The 21,200-nt window shown below is 29.0% G+C and overlaps 3 protein-coding genes across 3 annotated transcripts; 1 reads left to right on the top strand and 2 right to left on the bottom strand.

Annotated features, from left to right (window-relative positions):
* Window positions 1-4,657: 4,657 nt before the first annotated feature.
* Window positions 4,658-5,730, top strand: LOC119683835. The gene is made up of 2 exons (XM_038097699.1): window positions 4,658-5,301; window positions 5,398-5,730. The coding sequence occupies exons 1-2, from the start codon at window positions 5,004-5,006 to the stop codon at window positions 5,499-5,501; spliced, it is 402 nt and encodes a 133-aa protein (XP_037953627.1). The 5' UTR covers window positions 4,658-5,003; the 3' UTR covers window positions 5,502-5,730.
* Window positions 5,731-11,988: 6,258 nt separating this feature from the next.
* Window positions 11,989-17,156, bottom strand: LOC119685840 (zinc finger protein 573-like). Its single transcript, XM_038100232.1, has 12 exons — window positions 16,814-17,156; window positions 16,631-16,737; window positions 16,400-16,569; window positions 16,165-16,317; window positions 15,954-16,097; window positions 15,770-15,899; window positions 15,529-15,708; window positions 15,208-15,471; window positions 14,921-15,149; window positions 12,884-13,119; window positions 12,640-12,824; window positions 11,989-12,579 (listed from the first exon to the last, which is right to left on the bottom strand). Exons 1-12 carry the CDS (start codon window positions 16,935-16,937, stop codon window positions 12,072-12,074), a joined length of 2,430 nt encoding a protein of 809 aa, XP_037956160.1. The 5' UTR covers window positions 16,938-17,156; the 3' UTR covers window positions 11,989-12,071.
* Window positions 17,157-19,030: 1,874 nt separating this feature from the next.
* LOC119674992 (odorant receptor 46a-like) lies at window positions 19,031-20,718 on the bottom strand. The gene is made up of 3 exons (XM_038086153.1): window positions 20,011-20,718; window positions 19,712-19,963; window positions 19,031-19,084 (listed from the first exon to the last, which is right to left on the bottom strand). Exons 1-3 carry the CDS (start codon window positions 20,716-20,718, stop codon window positions 19,031-19,033), a joined length of 1,014 nt encoding a protein of 337 aa, XP_037942081.1.
* Between the last annotated feature and the right edge of the window lie 482 nt (window positions 20,719-21,200).

The raw sequence follows: 21,200 nt of genomic DNA, 5'->3' as shown, positions 1-21,200 counted from the left end.
TTAAAATAGAGCGCAATGTAAACACTTGAGATTAATTTATAATACTCTAGATATGTTGACAGAGTAGCAAGATTACACTGTAATTAACAACTGTTTTATATGACTTGACAAATAAATTGTGATTTGATTCGATACACATATTTATAATGAGACAATTTAAATATCTACTAACACTATTACAAAAATTTTGGAATACTTTAAAAGTATTTGATTGGGCAGCAAAATTTGACAGATTGAGAGTAAAAAATCTGAATTTAATCCAGATTTACAAATCAAAAACGATATTAGTTATAATTCATATTAGTACGTGTACACAAACATATATTATAAAAACGGTTACTAAGGTTTACTAAGGTAATTAACTCAATCATTAATTTCACAGTACTCACAGTAAAAAAAAAAATTATATTGCTGTTAAAATTCTATATATATATGCAATATTTTTTGTAGAAATTCTCCCATTAAAATTTATTTATTATGTAAAGAACTTAAGAATTTATTTTTGTGTAATTTGTGTGTGTTTGATTTGTACTACCAAAGTTGCTCCTAGCATTTAAAAAGAAAAAGTGCTACTTATAGCACTTTAAATATTTTTTTGGTATTATAATATAGAAAGTGTATATAAAAACTTTCTATTTAACTGCTAAATATTGAACTGTTATTTTTTTCTAATTAATATAAATTGTAAAAACTGAGTATAAAATAAAGTTCTCTACCGCAATTTTAGCAAAAAGTATTCTTGAATCTAACCCACTCTCACTGCTTAGAACATTTAATGTTGAGTCCATTTTTTATATTGCTGGGTAAAGACTTATATAATTGAAAATAAATAAATTTAAAAACTAACTGAGAATCCTACGTACCGTTGTAGTTAGTCATACTCTTCTTATGTAGAGCGTCTTGGGCACGGCAAAATTGACGCTTTCGGACTATTTCGAAAATACATGTTATGTAGACTATCACATCCTTATTGCCAATTTCGTATTTTTACAATGTTTTGGTGATTTTTGGTTGTGCCTAAATTTAAAAGGAAATGTAGATATGCTCACTTTCCATAATAGAGGTTGTAATAATGTTAATTTCATATTATAGTATCTTATAATATATTGTTAGCAGTACTTACAAAATTATACGACTTTCCTTAAAATCGGAAAGTGTAATAATTAGATTAGTTTTTTATAAAATAGGCTTTGTTGTTTATTGCTATTTTTTCTCCAAAACTTATTGAAATTGGAGTAATTTCAAAAAGCGAAAATTCTGAAATTTATTACTAAACAACACTGCTTTGCCTTAGTGCCGAGACACAAACGCCGGCTCTCATCCCGGTTTTTTGAACCGACATATTGTTTTTTCTTATAATTTCCATTGAAAACAGCAACAATTTTAATCATGCCTTGCCCGAAACATTTCACATAACATGGCTCTAAGTCTTTCAATATAAGAAAAATTTATCTTCTAATCTTCAAAAAAATGTGCTAATTATTTTATTGTTAAAATTGCGGAAGAGAACTTTATTTTTTACTAAGTTTTTACAATTTATATTACTTAGAACTAAATAAGAGTTCAACATTTAGCAGTTAAATAGAGTTTTTATATATACTTTCTATATTATAGTACTAAAAAAAAATATAAAGTGCTATAAGTAGCACTTTTTCTTTTTGAATGCTAGGAGCAACTTTGGTAGTACAAACCAAACACACACAAATTACACATAAATAAATTCTTATCCAAACAATGAATGGGTCAATACCCTCCATGCTTATAGTTATGATTCAATGACAGGTCAAGCTTTTATATTGCTTTACAAAAAAAAATTTAAAAATTAGCTGAGATGTTCTATAATCAGGAGAAGATACATATATAAAAGCATTTAATGTAAGTGTCAACTGTTGAGCTTTTATTTAGTTGTAATAAATATTTATTGATATAAATTAAATTCTGAATTGTGACTTAGTAGATTTAGTGGTTTTTTCATCTATTATATTTTGTATGAAATTCAGTGAACTTAGGAATATATTAAAAATCCTTAAAACTGGGACCATTGTAATGCCATAGATAACTTTCAACACACCAGCCGAGGAAAGTGGGTTAGGTTTAGGTTAGGTTATACCAGCGAATCCTAGGGAATCTACTTATGCCTATTGGCCCGTGGTGTAACCGTTTATAGAGGAAAATCAAGGTTTATTTCTTCATATATTCTCTAAGGCGAATTCTTTCGATTTTTTACATGTTCACAAAGATTTGTGCGGCTTAATGTTGTCAACTTGAAAAATAATATCCTATCTTTTTTAATTAATTGAATTTCATTTTTAGACCTTAGACTCTGCGGTTTAAAATTGTTTGAGTACATGTTCAGCCCTTGGTACTGAGAGTTTAAAAACTATAAACGAACATTCTGATTAAAAAATTTTTTTTCAAAAACCATTGATAATAATATTTGGTAATATTTGAAACAGCCCTCTGATAAACTAAAAGTATAATCAATTAAAATAAAATATTTTGTTTTAATTCACTACTATTTACTACTTTTGTATTTGCAAATAGTTTTTCGTCATGTCTGACTTAAAAATTGCTAAATTGAAAATTGATTAACTCGTTTCGTTAGGTGATATCAGCTTTTAATAGACGATAACCTTGCAATCCCATCAAACACACAGCATCACCTTTTTGTTGTCAATTCCAATTTTCTGATCATTTTCTCATATATTAATATGAGAGACTCATTTCTCAACGGCTGTAACCATTTCATTGGATTGATTTCATTCCATTAAAGTTATTCCAAACTTTTTCACATAGTTTATGAGGTATGCGAATTTTAAGTTAACTTTTGTAACTACACATGCCAATCCTTTAAAACTGTTTTGTGGTCGATCTGAAGTTCCTTGACGATGTCGTAACTGCTCACTTATCGGTCTTCTTAAATATTTATAAAAATCCATTAAAACTGCTTGTGGTCAATCAGTAACTGCTCACATATGAGCCTTCTTGCATCTTTATGTAAAAGCTTTAAAAATATTTCCTTGTCAATCTTCAGCTCAGATTAATGATGTTCTAACTACTGACATATGGGGTTTTCTTGAACCTTTACTTACTAAAATATTCTATTATATTTTTCATCTAAATTTCTGGAATGAAAGCGATCAAATTATTTCCTTAAAATTAATTGCGATAGAATATTCCTTCTATCGCAGCTAAGCCAAAATTCTGCAGATTTTGTAATTTTGCAAATTGTAGGATTTTATAAAATTTCACTAATTCTGCAATAAATTTTAGCAGAAAACTCCAATCTCAATGTTCAAAAATCGTTCTAAGACATGGTTAGATGTTGCTTTATATATTCTCTTCTTGAGAAGTCACAGCCTCCTTAATAATAAAAGCCATTCCAAAAATTCAAATTTAAGCGGTAGTAGTCAATTATCATTTTTTATCAATTCATATCTCACATTGACTTCCATTTTAAAGTCATTGCTTTTTAAAAAGCGAAGTTAAAGTCTTCTTTATATAACCATTATCATATATATAAATATATATCTTAACTTACAAAATGAAGAAACCTTGTATCAGTTTATTTTTAAGTCCCCTATATACTTCTCATTACGAAGTCACCATCTTAGTTTCTTACTTGAAGTCTTCAGGAACCACAAATCCTTAATTTTTCAACTTATATATATACTAAATAGTCTCAAAATCAGTTAAGTTATTATAAACGAATAAGATTTACTTTTCACTAAAATTGTTTTCGTAGATGTATATATATATATATATTCCTACTATTTATAAACCTTTTTTTTATCGCTTATCTTTTAAATCTAGCTATAAGTAAACACCAAACCTTCTTATGTAAATAAATGTTGAATCGAAATATAAACATATATACATATATAATATTTCAATGAAATACTAATTAATTACTTAATCCCACGTATCCTGGGAGGGGGCTAGAGTGACTGAATCCAATCTCCGAAAGTAGTTAGAGGGATACATTTATGCATATGTATATTTATCATAAAATCTTTATGACTGTTTAATTGGATGAAATTTTTTTTTTTATTATCTGAAAGTCCCCTTCGAAGTTATTGAAGCTGAATTAAAGACTATTTCTTCCATGAAGATGGCAAATAATTAGTTAGTGTGTTTGACTATTCGTTGAATACAAAACAATTAATGAATTATGCGCTCTAGTAATTTAAATAATATTATCTGTTATGTCAGCTTTCAGTCGAACTATTTGCAAAGATACTTTTAAGAAATAATCTTTATTGCAAATCACACACAAAATGCTATATATAGTATGTTAACACTATATATGTATATATGAGAGTCTACTAATAAATTCTTATCTGAAGAGAACTAATTAATTGTTAAATTTCATGTCATCATTACCATATGTTAAAAACTGTGCCATGGGAATAAGTCCTGTCTTCTGTTTGTATATAATCAGCAGTACATACATATATCATATATATATATATATAAACAAAAAGAGTAAATTTTTTTTGAGAATATCAATAAAGTTTTTGATTACTATTTCTGTTTTTATTAAGAGTTTTTATTTAATAGTTTTGTTGCTCGGAATTTGTTAGCACCTATCTGCTGTTGACTTGAACGTCTCTGGTTTGACTAATATAATTCTGTTTAAAAACGTGTTTATTACTTTTTACACGGCCAAGTACAATTTTTTATTTGCTTATATTCCCGCCACTTTCGGAGTTGATAAGCGCAAGACACTTTATCGTTACTCCCTGATAAAATGGTTTATTGCACGATATGGGTCAGACTGTAGGCAGAAAGCTTATGTTCAACGAAATCAATTTTAGCATTAGATAAGATTATCAGTCAATATGACAATATAATTTGGGTATGAACCCTATTAACTTCGCCACTCGCCTGCCTGCCTGTGAGTGAGTATTTATTATTTATAAATTCAGTCTTGTCCGAAACACATTGGAAACAATTACTCTAATATTTACACATTTCGTATTTCGTATTTTGTATTTCGTAAAATGAGCCACTCAGAGAATATATTAGATCAGCTGAAGAGTTCAGTGCAGGCAATAATAGACAAAACCGGTGCTGGAAGTAAATACACACAAAACTTAGTAAGCCGCATACAGGCGTTACAACAGAAACTGGAATCTCTTTCCAATATTGAAAGAAGTCAGTTCTTGACAGAAATGCAGGGTTCCTTCCAAAATACAATCAATAAAATCGAACAGAAGCTAACACAGCATGCAAATTTTGAAAAAGTCTATAATTATTCCATAATCTCAGCTGTGGTTCTCACACTTGTGGTTACTGTTGGTTAGTGGTTATTAATTCTATTTTCATCTTTATTTTTGATTTATTACAAAAATATGTTTATTTCAAAATTAATTAATCAAATTTTTGTTTTTTCAGCACTTTTCGGCTATAAACTTTACAAATCTCTGATGGAAAAAGAACTGAAGAAGCAGGAAAAAGTTAAAAATAAGCACACCAAAAAATCGAAAAAGAATAACTAAAGACACAAACTTATAAAGCCGAAATGATGCACACATCTACTTAAAATCCGTTTTTAATACTATATATGTTTAAATATACAGTTTTATATTACTATACCAAATATGATGAATTATCAGTAAATTACTTACAACCTAACTTATAACTTAACCGTAGTACAGATAAATGTTCTCGTGAATCTTGTGTATGTGTATATGTTAAATGTTCAGTAATTAAATTAACTTTATGATCCAAAATAAAATCAGTAAATAATTAATATTATATTAAATATATTAAAAACAATATATACTCATAATCCAGTCTTGACATTATATTTGGTGTTAGTAGTTGCATTATAAATGCATTTTACGTAAAATAAATTTTTATAAAAATAATTGTCAATTTTTTAATTATTGTTAATTATAATAATTATAATAAAATGATTCTGAGCCTTAAATTTGATAGGATATAAGTTGAGCCATTGGTACTTGCTGTCTACAAATCTCTCTTTCTCACTCTTATCCTCAGCTCCCAGTAGAGCATGGGGCCTCGCTATCTACAAATACTTATAATTAAATACAAGAAATGTTTCCAGAAAAGACTACTGGTGATGGATGTTTGGTTATACTCGAAATAGCTGTATGATCAGCAAAAAAATTAGTTAATTTATAATAAAATCATATTGTTTCGCTACTATTCATAATTGATTTTAACAACAATAGCATATGTTTATATGTTATAGATTATTTTAATATTAAATTATTTTATAGTTAATTTTTAAATTTTTTTTTAACATATGTTTACAGAATTACTTATAGTTAAAGTAATAATTAAATTATTAATATTACATATAGATTTCTTTTTTTTTTTGAGTGCCCGACTCGCACGGGCTAAACCACTCCCCCTCATTCCTAGAGACCTTGTTCTACTTCGGAATTTCTTTAGTATTACTTCGAGGTAGGGTCCCTATTAGTCATTTAAGACTTCCATCGGTGTGCCCTGCGTCCAGGCTCCGCTACTGTTGCAAATAATTAATCTTGCCCTACAGTCTACTTTTTCAATCTCAGAGTATGTGTTCCGGCTCTCACTCGTGCTCTTCGTTTATATTAGATTGCGTCCAGATCTTTCTTCTTTTTCCTTAAAATATTTCCGATGAATTTTGATTTTGTTCCAATTTTCTGCTCGTTCTACAAAATTATAGACTGTAAAGTGACCTATATATTCTGCAAGTAGTATTCTTTCTCCACGCCATCTTTCGCAGTTGAAGAAAGTATGCTCAGCATTGTCCTCGACTGATCCGCAGTATATACAGTTGGGCTGCTCTGCTTTTTGCATTCTGTATAGATATTTTCGAAAATATCCATGACCAGATAGGAACTGTGTGACATAATAGTCAATCTCGCCGAAATTTCTTTCCGCCCACGACTTTACGTTCGGAATCAGCTTTGCCGTCCATCTTCCTCTTAAATCGGAGTTTCACCGTTGTTGCCAGATCTGAAAAGTTTGTTCCCTTATATCTTTAAGGTCTGTTGAGTTGTTTGTCGATCTCTGTTTCCAGCGTTTTTTTCGTTCATGTGCCTGGAGGTCGATAGGGATGATTCCACTAATCACTAGAACTGCAGGCTCGGATACGGTTCGGTATGCAGAAGCTACCCGAAGTGCAGCAGTCCGCTGTACAGCTGCGTAAACTTTACATATAAGATAATAAGTATATACATAATAATTAGGTATATGTATACGACACGTTTTTATAATTATTAATTATATATTAGTAAGGTGAGCTTGGAGTGCCGACCTTATACACCAAAGTTCACTTAAGCTCAAATATTGGTCCGCTATAATACAACGGATTAACGTTACACAAACAATACACAAACCAGAAGAACCCTGAGAAGTGCGGCCTTAATTTTGCAGAATATTGGCTCCATCGGATCGGTAAAAACAAGAGTTGATACAAGAGTTTTTAATCTTCTATCGACCAAAGATGGAAATGAGCTAAGAAGGTGAACTCCTTTTCAGAGCCACAATTACGACAAATGTCATTATAGATTAGACTTTATAATACAAGGAATGTAAGCTATCGTACGTTTCTTATCCAGTTTTCTTCAATTGCCGAATAATAATATATAACTTATTTAAAGCAAGTACATATGTAATATAAACTTTATTCATGAAAAACTCTTATTCAATAAAAATATATATATTGTGTATATAAAATAATTAGTTGTTAAATATATGGTTATAAATATAAAAATATAATAAAGATAATTAATTAATTAATTACCTATTAATTAATACATAATACAATAATTATTTAAAATAATTTAATATTTATTTAAAATAAATAATTGTAATTGATATATGATTATAAGTATAAAACTAAATTAAAGATATGTGTAACATTACTTACTAAAGTCATTGAATTAAATATTGAAAACGTGTTGTCTCAACTACTGTTATTATTTCTTAGTGGAAGTTCCTACCTTACGAACTTTTGAAAGAAAGGTTATAGTGTTTCACATTTAATTTTGAAAATTTTGAATGGATGCTAATAAGACTTGTACACTTTAAGCAACAAAATAAATTTGTTAGTACTGTGAGGAGCACCAAGATATATTTGAGAAAAGGGAAATGCTTATGATTGGGTTGGAGACCAAATTTCATATCTTTAATTTAAAATGGTCAGCACTTAAACATATTTTTCCACATAGTTTGTTCCATGTTTCCATGATATTAATGTTGGAATCACAAATAAATCAGATCCGAATCAATTACATTTGAAGTATTTTAATATGGTTCATTGAAATCTAAGCTGCCAAATGTGACATCAAAAAGAAATAATAATTATAGGCAGTAGATATACATTCGCTAGGTTTTATTTGAAATGGCATAAGTGCATAACTTGAGTGACCAGATATAGTAATATATAATATAGTTGTTTTGCTAGAATAGTAAAAATATCGATATCAAATAAATTTAGCAATAAAAATTAATAGCATATGTTAACTATAGCATTTCAAAGAGAAATTGCAGTTATTATATGTGTATGTATGAAAATAGCGATTATGATACTATAAAAACTATTTGTCAATTTATTTAATCATCGATGATATTAAAACTCTGAAAATTGCTTTTAGTCAAAGTATACATTTATTTTCTTTTACAAATTTTTCTGTAGAATTTCAATCAGTTAAAAAAAATGATTAAAATTAAATTAATTCTAAACAAATCTGATTCCAATTATTATATGTGTATGTATGAAAATAGCAATTATGATACTATAAAAACTATTTGTCAATTTATTTAATCATCGATGATATTAAAACTCTGAAAATTGCTTTTAGTCAAAGTATACATTTATTTTCTTTTACAAATTTTTCTGTAGAATTTCAATCAGTTAAAAAAAATGATTAAAATTAAATTAATTCTAAACAAATCTGATTCCAATTATTATATGTGTATGTATGAAAATAGCAATTATGATACTATAAAAACTATTTGTCAATTTATTTAATCATCGATGATATTAAAACTCTGAAAATTGCTTTTAGTCAAAGTATACATTTATTTTCTTTTACAAATTTTTGTGTAGAATTTTAGTCAGTTAAAAAAAAATTATTAAAACTAAATTAATTCTAAACAAATCTGATTCCAATTATACTAGTTAATTGGATTTCCAATAACGATAGTAAAACTTTTAATAGAATTCGAATAGCATTACACAAAATATCAACCTGCCTATGCTCTGCGTACTTTTTTGTGAAGTTACTAGACATAATATTATATACCACATAAAAGCTGAAAGTAATACGAATATTTTAAGGTACATATCGTCAAGGTTACTTAATTAGTTTAGCAGTTATAGTCTAAAATGTGTAGATGATATCCCAATTCTCTTGGTATCTTTTATCCATTGCAGAGGTATCGTAGCGAAACCTTTTGCTATGCGCGTCACTTTCTTCACTATGATTTAAAGAGAACAGTTTTAAATAAAACACATTATGACAGGCTGAGTTGCTTCAAACCAAAGGACCTTTTGAGGCGTTTCAATCAGCAAGGAGATGACTAGCTCAGATCTATATACTCAGTTTAGATAAGTAATATTACTTGTAATAAATTAAATTAACAAACCTCTTGTAAGTCAATATGACTAGTTATTGTTAATTTAAACTATGCATTTTGTTGAAAATTGTTTTTTAGAATGTGATATATCTTATAGATTAATTTTAATAAGATTTTGAGTATATATCACTTATATTAATAGCAAAACAAAAAATTAATGAGTCAAAAAAGTATAACAATTTAATAATAATTAATGTAATTTTTATATTAATTTTTTTTTTTGATTTTCCATGTTCCAGAATAAATTTTTTTATACAAATTATCTTAAGAGTAATCAGAAACGTTTTCCTCAATTAAATTAAAAAACTCAAAATATTTGAAATTTAATTTTACTTTTCAATTTCAGTAAACCGATAGCCTACTGGCGTCGCCACAGCTTTATATTTATTTTTTGAAGGTAGATCAATTCCAACTTTGTTAATTTTAGGAAGCATATCAACCTGAACGTTTACAATTTGGGATTTATTTATTACAGTCAACGAAAACAAACACTAAAGTACCAAACATAGTGCAATGTTTTGTATTTTTGTTAAAAAAACTCTAAACGAACAGTACACTAAAAATAGTCCAAAATAAATTACAAAATTTTCGCGTGCACAAACTCTAAAATTTAAGTATACTGTTTCCGACATCTTCTGTAAAATTATATAGAATCTATGTTTCCATGAAATACAGGACAGGTTAAAAAAAAGGAAGACTTGTTTTTTCCTGAGTCAATTCAATCATTTCGAAAGATATGGTGCTAGCTATTTTGGCAACATCAGCAAGATGAACAGGAATCTGATAGACTTTACGAAGATCAATAGTTGAGAAAACATCACAATCTTCTAGCCAGTGTGTCAAGGTGTGGATATGCGGAATAGGATAACAATTGGACCCGGTTATAGAATTAAGTCTCCTGTAACAATCGCAACACCGCCATTCCAAGTTTTTCTTTTTTACTACATGCAAAGGACTTGCCCAAGTACTGTTAGATAGTCTACAAATTCTAGCGTACAGGAGAGATTGAATTTCTACTTTAGCAGCTTTCATCCCCTCAGGAGAAAGGCGAAAGAACTTTGAGAAAACTGGTCATCCATTGGTGACAATGTGGTGAAATATATATCACGAGTTGAACCTGAAGAAAATGGTAGAACGCTAGTAATTACTGAGAATTCCTTTAATATAGCATGGAATTCATTGTTACTATTGATTGCTGAGAGCCCAGATGTTGGATGATTGACTGTAGTAAGGGCACAGCTGACGGTAACGCCGTCAAGCAATTTAAGATGTCGCAAGTCGGCGACAAGCTTATAATCATTAAGAGAATCAGTCCCCAAGATAGGCTGCGAAACTTTAACGATGGTAAAGTTCCATAAGGAAGAACGGCGTAAGACCAAATTCAATGTTAGCCTTTTTTTAGCAAACGTTTTGATCAGGAATTTGTTAGCTGCGAATAGGTACAAATGCTGGTCTGGTGTTCCTATGAGCATTGGGTGAATTGACACTAACTTTAGCTGTAGTGTCAACCAAGAACTTCATCTCTACGTTTATGTCGTAGAAAGTAAGTCGGCAATATGATTGCAATTGTCTGCCTGGTATCCTCATTAGAGACGGACGATCTAATTTATCTTTTTGCTACACAGTTCTTTGCATTTCTTGGGGTTACGACCAAACTAGCGATGATACTAACAGAGACCCACGTCATAACGCGTCATCCACTTGTGTCTCGGTCAAGTTTTTCATTTTATGCAGGAACTCAGAATGCCGCAAGTCTCCTAGATACATCTATTGCAGAAGTTTTTTGCTCCAAAATTGAAAATTCCTTAAGTAGAGTAGAGTGGAGTAGAGATTTTCAGCAGGCATGTTACGCACCATATCACTAACTTGAGCGAGAATAACTTCATCAATTGACGCAACCACTGTATGGAATTTAATCTGTTTCGTAGTAACACTTGATGTGTCGAACTGCCTTAATATATTCGTACCTTAATATATTCGTATTAGTTTCACATTTTATCGGATATTTATTATATCTAGTAACATTCATTCGCAAATAACAGGTCATTGGTACACAGATTATGATTTTAGAATTCTATGAAAAATTATACTATAGAAAATATATGTCTCGTCTTTGGGAAAAATTATAAATTATAAAAAATGTTATTTGTAAACTAGTGTTATTTGACTAATTCAATATCACAAGGTTACTAAGTAAATAAATAGTCTTCACAATATTTTAATGTTACTGCAATACAGCACTATAAAAACGCAAAAATAATTATTAACAAAATTTCTGTAGAAAACGTCTATACAATGTCAATTTTCAATGTTAATTTAAATATAATTCTGTTTTTAAAAATCTAATGTAACAATTATTGTAAAATTAAATAATTAATTATCGACTATTCTGAACAAAATCTGTATAAACAGACCTTAGTGTATAAATTGAAATAATACAGAGAACTAAAAAAATTAGCTTTTTTCCTGTATTAGTCAGTTATTTCCTCAATTATATCTATATCTATTTCCCTCGTATCCTCTTCTACAATATTTATTAAACTAATGTCAGTTCTATTATTTTCTGCAAAAACCTCTTCTATTGGATTTTCTTGTATATTTTCATCTAGTATGATGTAGGAAATATAGGTATTACTTTCCCCAATATCGTTAGGTTCATCGTAGTCCACAACCATGATTGGTATATTGTCAGTGCAGTTTGGTGCATCGTCAACATTTTTCAGTAAGTCGTCAAAATCATTTGGTGGATTATCAACATCAGCAGCATAGTTAAGTGATTCGTTAACAACATTTAATGGATCATCAGCATCATCAACACTATTTTGTAATTCGAGTTCTGGAATGCTTTGGTTATTTTGGAGTTTTGGTAACTGTAGTAACTCATAGTTAGAATGTCTACTCTTAATGTGCTTTCGTAATAAGTAATTTGAAATAAATGAAGCATCACAGCCATCCTTGATACGTTGTGAGCAGATAAATCTAAAAATAGAAGTAAATGTATTGAATAATACTCGTATATAAATTATTACTTCGACATACTCTTTATGATCCGAATGACGCTTTATATGTAAATTTAAGGCATATTTTCGTCCAAACATTCTATTGCATATGGGACATTTATGTTGTAATTGTTCTCTATGCATAGCCATGTGTATATCAAAGGAGTTTTTATAATTTGTAGTAAATAAACATTCATTGCATTCATAGAGGAAAGGCTTATGGATCTGTTAAATATAAAACTTTATAGTAAAGTATAAACAATAAGATTGAGAATTTTACATACAAATGTGTTGTGTTGTTTCAATTCACTTTTATAGTAGAAACCTTTGTCACATGATTTGCAGAAATAACGTTTAATGGACTCGTGAACAATTTTTTTATGCTTCTCCAAATTTCTTCCATTTTTGAATATTTTATGGCATTCATTACACCGCATTTCTTGGTGGCAAGAGTCCATATGCTTTTCGAGGAGTGCCTTATTTTTAATTATACTTTTACAAATTGAACATTTCAAATTTTCTATTAAAAGAGAAAAATATTTAACATTTATAAAAACATAAAATATATAAAATATACATAAAATATAAACATAAAATATATTGTTAATAATTAAATTCTTTACAAGTTATCTGATTTAAAGACGCCGGTGCGTAGGTATATATCTCGCTTCGAAATAGTAAAGACACATATTTAGTAAACTACTATTTTAATTTTTAGCACACATATAACTTGCATAATTATAAAGGAAATAATAATACATATTTGGACTACAAACTGTAATTACTAAACTAATATAATAAAATAAGTTCTCCTAAATATAATAAGTACACTCTAAACGTAAGACTGAAAGAAAAAATTTGAAAAATATAAGGATATCGGTAACACTGTAGAAACTTGCTGTTCTTTCGACCTGAATTCTGCTAACATCTATAAAATAAATTAACACATTGAAATTGTTGTAAACTGTACAGGTTGTCCTGAAAAACAAGCATATATAAGTATATTATCAAAGTGGAACAAGGTGGGGAATGTGAAGGAAGGAAGGTCCAGAATTTTACGTGGATATCTGCCGTGAAAGCTTAACACCACTGTGTTCTTCACACATTGGAACTCCGAAGAATTAAGACGGTGCCAGTTGAAATTATGTATTTGGGCATAACTTCCCCCTTGGTGAAAAGCTATTCCTATCTAATACCTCTGCTGATATTTGGGTCACAGCACCCGGTTGTCAAATGCAACTCCACATTGAATGATTATAAACGAAAACATTATAAACGCGTTTATTTGGGTTTTAATCACAACCACCACGACACTCTTTTTAAGCAGCCAACGCCAATGGTCAGGACAGCCGAAACTGTGGGACAATGTAAAGGAAAGTAAGCTATCCGAAACGGATAGTTAAGAAGAAACCTCGTTTCTAAATAGAGCGAAGCTATAAATCAATACAGCTCAAATTTGTTAAAATGAAAACAGATAAACCAATTATGAAGAATGTAGCTGCAGTTGGGACATCTGTTAGTAACAGATGTAATCACCAGTAACCATCTTTTATACCAGAAAATTTCAGAAGGTAGCATGTCGTAAACCTTGTTCTAATACAACCGTGGCCTTAAAGAAGATGCGGCCTTAGTATCAAAGGCGGAAAGCCTTTCTCCATATTTTACCTCATTGATATTATTTATGAGCTATAACGTTTCTATTCATTGTCATTTTTAAGGTAACCAGCATACAGAAAAAAATCTAATTAATATGATTTTTTTTTCCAAAATTTGTCTATCAATTTGTATGATATATTTACACTATTTAATTTAATTTTAATTTTAATTGATATATATACAAATAAAAGTTCTTACTTTAGTAGCTCCCATATAAAACGTTACTTACAATTCGATTAACATCTTTATTAATATCGAATATGTTATGAGCTATCCATTTGCAATTTCTTTTAAAGTTGGTACATCGTATACACTCCAAAAGATTCGTCAGGATTTATTTCAATAAAGATTCGCACTTTAGAAATTAACGTCTATTCAAAAAAGATTTTGTAACTTATAAAGTAATGAAGAGCTTTATGTATGCCGAGGAACTTGTAAACTATCCAAGTGAATTCTCAATTTTGTTAGATATTTCTGGGGTTCTATTGCACACATTCTTATTTAAAGTTGGAATGCGAATTATTCTTTTGACACTTAAATTTTCAAGTTTTATAAAACAACAATATAATTTAAGGTATCGGTTAAGTTAAAGTAAAGATAAATGATCTTAGCAATACACTCAAGGTATAGCCAATAAATATTTATATATATTATAAACTACTTACTATTATTATGACTTCTTGCAACGTGTACGGCTAAAGACATTTTGGTTGGACAAACTTTTTTACAAAATTGACACGTAAAAGCCCGTGTATTACTACATGTTTCCATGTGCTCTGCTAGTTGTTCAGTGTTCTTAAATGTTTCTTTGCATGTGACGCATGTCTCTTCTAAATGGCAATGAGTTTTATGACTATAATACCCACTCCACTGTACATATGTTTCTCCACATCCCTTGTATAAGGAACCACAATTATTACAAAATTTTATAATATAATCAGTTAGTACTTACCTTAACAGCGCACATAAAGACTCTGCTCAGAGCTAATTTCCATTGATCAACTGAATGATATTTTTCATGAGTGCGTAAGCTTTTATAACACGTAAAGTTTTCTTCACACGTTAAACAATGGTAGAGATTGTCGTCATGTATGCGAGTTGCACGATGCGTCTGCAAATGGTAAGCGCTCTTAAAATTCGATGAACAGAACTCACAGGTATATGCATATGTGATTATTTCCTCTTCGAGCGTCGGTTTATTACATGTTAAGTGATTCTAAATAATTAATATGTAAATATTATAAAGATAATTATGTTATTTAATTTCAATTACATTTAAGTTGGCTTCGTCCCTCGTGATTAAACCGCATGTTGTACAGGTAAAACTTTGTACCTGCGATTCAATTAGTTCATGGTTTTTTATATGATTTTTATATGAACGGCAAATAGAATTTGGAAATTGTTTGTTGCAATATGTGCAAGAGACTGGATTTCCCTTAAGGTGCGAAATTTTCTATAGATTGAATTTACTTTTTGAATGTTTTTAATTTCATTAAAAATGCTTTAAAATTTACCATATGCGTTGCAAGTATAGATTTATTGGCATATTTCTTTGGACAGAAATCGCAATAATATTTTAAGTTAGATTTCTGAGTCTTACAATGTGCTTCAAACCGCTCCTTGTCCTTAAATGTGCGATCGCAACTGTAAAAGAATAATTATTAAGAAAATTCTGACTTGTATAAATTTTATATTTACCAAGTGCAAGTCAATTGATCCAATTGTTCATGAAAATATTGTACATGTTCAAATAATTCATTATCATCTTCTATGTTCAAACCACAAATTAAGCAGCATTTGGGCCTATGCTTTATCAAATGAAACTGCAAATGAAATTTATACCTGCACTTAGAAAAGTTAGAAGTTTTCCTCTAAATTCTGAATAATAATATATTGGATGAGAGTATACCGTTTAAATGATTGGAAGTCTATCTGGCAATCACTGCAATGGAGCCTTAATCCAGATTTAAGTTTAAGTTTTTGATAACAAGAATGTTTGTTGAGCACCAAAAAGTTCGAGAAAGGCAGTCCACAGTCAGAGCAGCAACCATATATTTTTAACCTTGGATTATATTTTCATATAGATTTGATAAGTATTTGAGTTGTCAACTAGTGTTGATTTAAAAAACAACATTTTTACATACTTGTTTAGGTCACCATGAAAAAAAATTATATGGCGCGTTAGTAATTTCTCATTAGCGAATGCCTCTGTGCAGTCCCTTAAAACACAATGGAGCTCGTTATTTATAGTGTTATGATTGTTATAGATATGATTTAAAAGTTCTTGAAAAGTTTTGAAAGATTCCGCACAGTACTTATAAAATATAATATAAAAATAAATCATTTTTATTTTACAAATATATTGCAGCGCTTACATTGCATTCACTTCTCCAGTCATAATCCAACTCCATTAAGTTACTTCGTATTGAAGCGCTCAAATATGTCTCTAAATTATCATCTGGTATATTTAAGAAATCAGCTTCTTAATATTGAAAAAAAATAAACATATAATACAAAAATACATATAAAAAACAACGAAATGCTTTATTCGAAGTTACCTTCTACAGAACCTTCTAAGATGTCATAGCTGCTGCCAATACTATTGTCATCCTCTGTTTCAAAAAGCACATCTTCATCATTTCCAATTGAACTTATATCAATTTCCTCTTTTACAATATTCATATTAATTCTTTTGTTATATATTTATCTCAATTTATTAAACAAACGCGGTCTCTGATGTCACCTGCGGAATGTCAATATAAACAATTACGCGTTTGTTATAGAAGGAATGAATGGAAATGAAATGACATTTATGGTAGCAAGGGCATCAATTAACCAGAGACGTATTTTCGTGTTATTAATGTTGCAAAAAATAGAACATTTTATTTATTTGCGGTTTTGTGCCAATTTTTCGTGCGGAATAGGTTTTAATACTAGGATTAAGTGAAAACCGATCACTTGGTTGCTATATTTAGTTTGAAATATATTGCCACATTATGGTGGGCACTTGTTCAAAAAGTTCAATTTTTTGACAATTTTTAAGTTTTATAAATCTATTTTAAAGAAACTTTCCATAACAAGTTTTCGGCGATAAATTTGATGTATTCACGTTTCTACTGTCTCATTTAAGCAGTCTTACTGATTAAAGTTGCTAATGAGTATTATTTACCAAACAAAGAACTTTCTTTATAAATGAGTTCATTATATATAAATCGACTAAATTCCCACAAGGCAAATCATCGAAATTTGAAATATGTTTTACATGTAAAATGTAAATAAGCAAGCTATTTTACATACAAAAATCAGCTTATGCAAATGGAAATGACTATATTTATATTTAAATTTCACTAACAAAGTAGTTTTGGTTGCCGTTGGTATATAATATTACTAGATAAGATTCAGATATGATACTTCGATAAATGGTGAGTACGCTAACCTATTATTGCAAATTTGAATATTTATGATCGTTATTTTCACTTCTGGTTTTCACTCCATTAGTAAATAATTTCTGGTTATTTAATGCGCATGCTATATGGATTTAATTAAAATATTTGTGGTCTTAAATAATAAGAGATAAATGCAATGAAAACAATTAATTGTTTGCATAAAGAATCGCTACTTACTTAATACATTTAAGTGTACTAAAGCTAAGTTACTATTTGGGCTGATGCAGCTCTGACAACTACATATAGTCATGTAAAATATATCGTTTTTGTTTAATTAATGAGGTGTTACGTTCTTGATTTAAATTTCCGCATTTAACTTAAATATGACAACAAAACTACTCTTTGTTTCCAGATTATGGGTCGGGTCTCAGCATAACGACAACAGTTATATGACTTGAAACGATGAGTATACTACAATGATATAGTCTATATAATATAACCCTAACTCGCTGGTTGCTCCCATTGTTTTTTTAACATCACCTTATTATAAGTATTTTGTACATACCACGCTGTTCACAATTTTTTCTCTTTAATTAATTAACTTTGTCTGGTTATGGAATACCACCCTCAAAGATATAATACTTCATTATTAGTCCTTTATTATTAGTCACTTATTAAAATCACAACGGATAAAATTACTTGAAGTTTGAATTATATAGTATGTATTAGCTATACTAAGTGAGAATTATAATACGCATTTAAGCAAATGAATATAATATATGGCACCATAAAGATATGGTACCATAAATGTTATTATGTATAAATTTTTGAACTTAAACAACTAAACCTACTTAACTAAAAATTAATTATAAATCAAGTTTAAGTATTATTGAGACATATTGAAGTTATAACCGGCTATGATGGTGAATCTTGCAATTTACAGAAAAAGCTTTTTACAGATAAATTGCAAACTAATTCATTATATCGATAACTAAATTACTACTTGAGAACATTTAAATTATCATGTTATTTGTGCTTTCTGAAAATTGTGTTTCTATCCAAATTGGATATGTAAGGAATTCCCATAGGGAATATCACCTTTCCTAAATTATTTTTATATAAAATATTTAACCGTAGCGAAAATATTTTTCAGTGGTTGTCTAATCTATTGTAAATTTTATTTATATTATTTTCATTTATTAAAATTAATAGGCATATTTCTTAATAATTATTTACAAAATAAATTAATTATTTTCTAATTAATTTTATTAATAATTAATACCTTTGTTTCTTTATTTTCTAAGTAGTTACATACTTTATCTTTAATTTATATTTATATTAAAATATGTTTCCCATAATAATTGTTAGTTAATTGTTTGCTTCAAATTCTCAATTATTCATTTTCTTTAATAAAGCGAAATAACTATATGATGAATTCACGATCTGAAAATATTAAAAATTAATAAAGTTTTAATATTTGTTAATGTAAAAGGTTGGAAAATTATTTTTGTGATGATAATCTTTAAACTATTTAAAAAAATTTTAATATTGATATAGAAGAAGCGAATTCACAATACTGTGAATTGCAATTTATAAAGCAAAATTAAAGAAACGAAGATTTCAAAATATTTTATATATTTTATAATGCTTAAGAAATTAATAGTAAATATAAAAGTTATTGCTTATGTATTTTTTTTTTTTTTCAGTGTAAATAGAATTCTTTTGATACCCAGCCAACATTAAACAGCATGGAATAATCAAAATATCATCGCGCTATTATTGAAATTAATCGTAGATACGTTTCTGAATTCATCACAGAATAATGTTTGATCTCAAGTACTTGACCCAATAACCGAAATTGATTAACAATGGCTATTTCATTTGCGATAACTCCAACAAATCGCGTTAATATGCTAACTATTCCGCGGTATAATCGATGATATTTGTTTGGCGAACGCTCTTTTTTAAAGATCCTTTAAAGATGGCTAAGTAAATTGTAATATTGCTGTTATATATGTTACTATGTACTATACCACAATAACGTTTGACACCAATTTTTAATTTACTTACCGATGTAAACATATTCAAATTAAATGAATAACATCGATTCACTGTTCTAATATGGATGGGCGTATTGAAACGCAACATCATCAGCAATGCCAATTTTTTATTGGAATGATTCCAAGCTATCCAATTCGATTTGTAGACCGCATAAGACAGTTCGCCACTGCATATAGAAAGTTCATTAGGATAATAGCATATAATAAATATTTGAGTCATCATGCAGATATGATAGGTAACGAAGCTTGATACTTCAAAGCCCTTTAAAATCTATAAAAAACAGAAATAATTTAGGAAATAAGTTTAACTTGAGATGAGATAATGGTATAGCTAACAGTGGTCATGGCATAAAAGTTAGCAATGAGCACAAGTACTGAGCAGAATATTTGTATTGAAAATTGTTTTGTGATGTGACTCTCCATTGTTTCTGCCAGATCCAATAGCTTTCCATATAACCGCATACAGTCCTTCAACTGATAGGTAATTACTTCGTCAAAATTAGTATTTTTACCAATATTCTCTAGGCGATAAGCTAATATATCGATTTGTCCTTTAATGTAGATAAAAAATGATGCAGCTAAAGAATCAAAGGCTATATTTGTAAGACAACGAAGAGAAATTGAAATAAACTGATAGATATATGCGACTATGAAATGCCATCTGATGGTCAAATCAAATGGGTTATATGTGGAAAGTGGTAAATTTCCCGGATCGAAAATCGCTTGAAAACACATTAAAGTCAATAGAGCCATAATCGATAAAGTTGCGTATTTATTTCGCATTGAACGACATCTTTCCACTGTAAGCATATAGATACGATGTTCCTCTGCATCCAATGGTAAAAACTCCTTATTATACATGGATTCAAAAACTGAAGTATACGATCGATTAAAAATTCGTACGGATACAAATTTCGCCAATGCACTTAAATTTGTTGCAAATATAAAGAAAACCTTTATTATTTCCGTCAGGCTGTTAATGTTACTGAGTAAATGAATGGACAATCCAATATCCATTGGTATCCACCATATCAACAACAGATGCCAAAACTGTATAGAATTTAGTAGATGATAGCGTTTTTGAGCATTTTCCGGAAACTTTAACACAGCAAAAAATTTGAAAATTTTAAATTGCATTTGGTAAAAAGTTTTTATTGACAAGTCTTTATTAAGGCTTAAAACCATTTTAGAAATGTTTTTAAAACAATTACGAGGTTTTCAGAATACTCAAGTAGGAGTTACGACTGCTTACTTTTATATCTAACGGTTTCAACATATAATTAATTGTCTTGCTTAATGAAATCATAGAATCCATTAATTAAAAATGCTAAGTGAAAGCAATTAAATATGAATTACAAAATAATTTGTGAACATCCCTTTCAATTAGAGGGTTTAGTATTTTCTGAAACAAGAATGTCAAGGAGGAATTTTAAATTCAAATCCATTAAAATTTAAACGTGTTGTGTATTTGTGCACAGTCCCATTTAATAATTGTGACT

The sequence above is a fragment of the Teleopsis dalmanni genome, chromosome 2, assembly GCF_002237135.1.
Source record: "Teleopsis dalmanni isolate 2A chromosome 2, ASM223713v2, whole genome shotgun sequence".
Lineage (NCBI taxonomy): Eukaryota > Metazoa > Arthropoda > Insecta > Diptera > Diopsidae > Teleopsis > Teleopsis dalmanni.
This window is presented reverse-complemented; position numbering and strand designations above follow the sequence as displayed.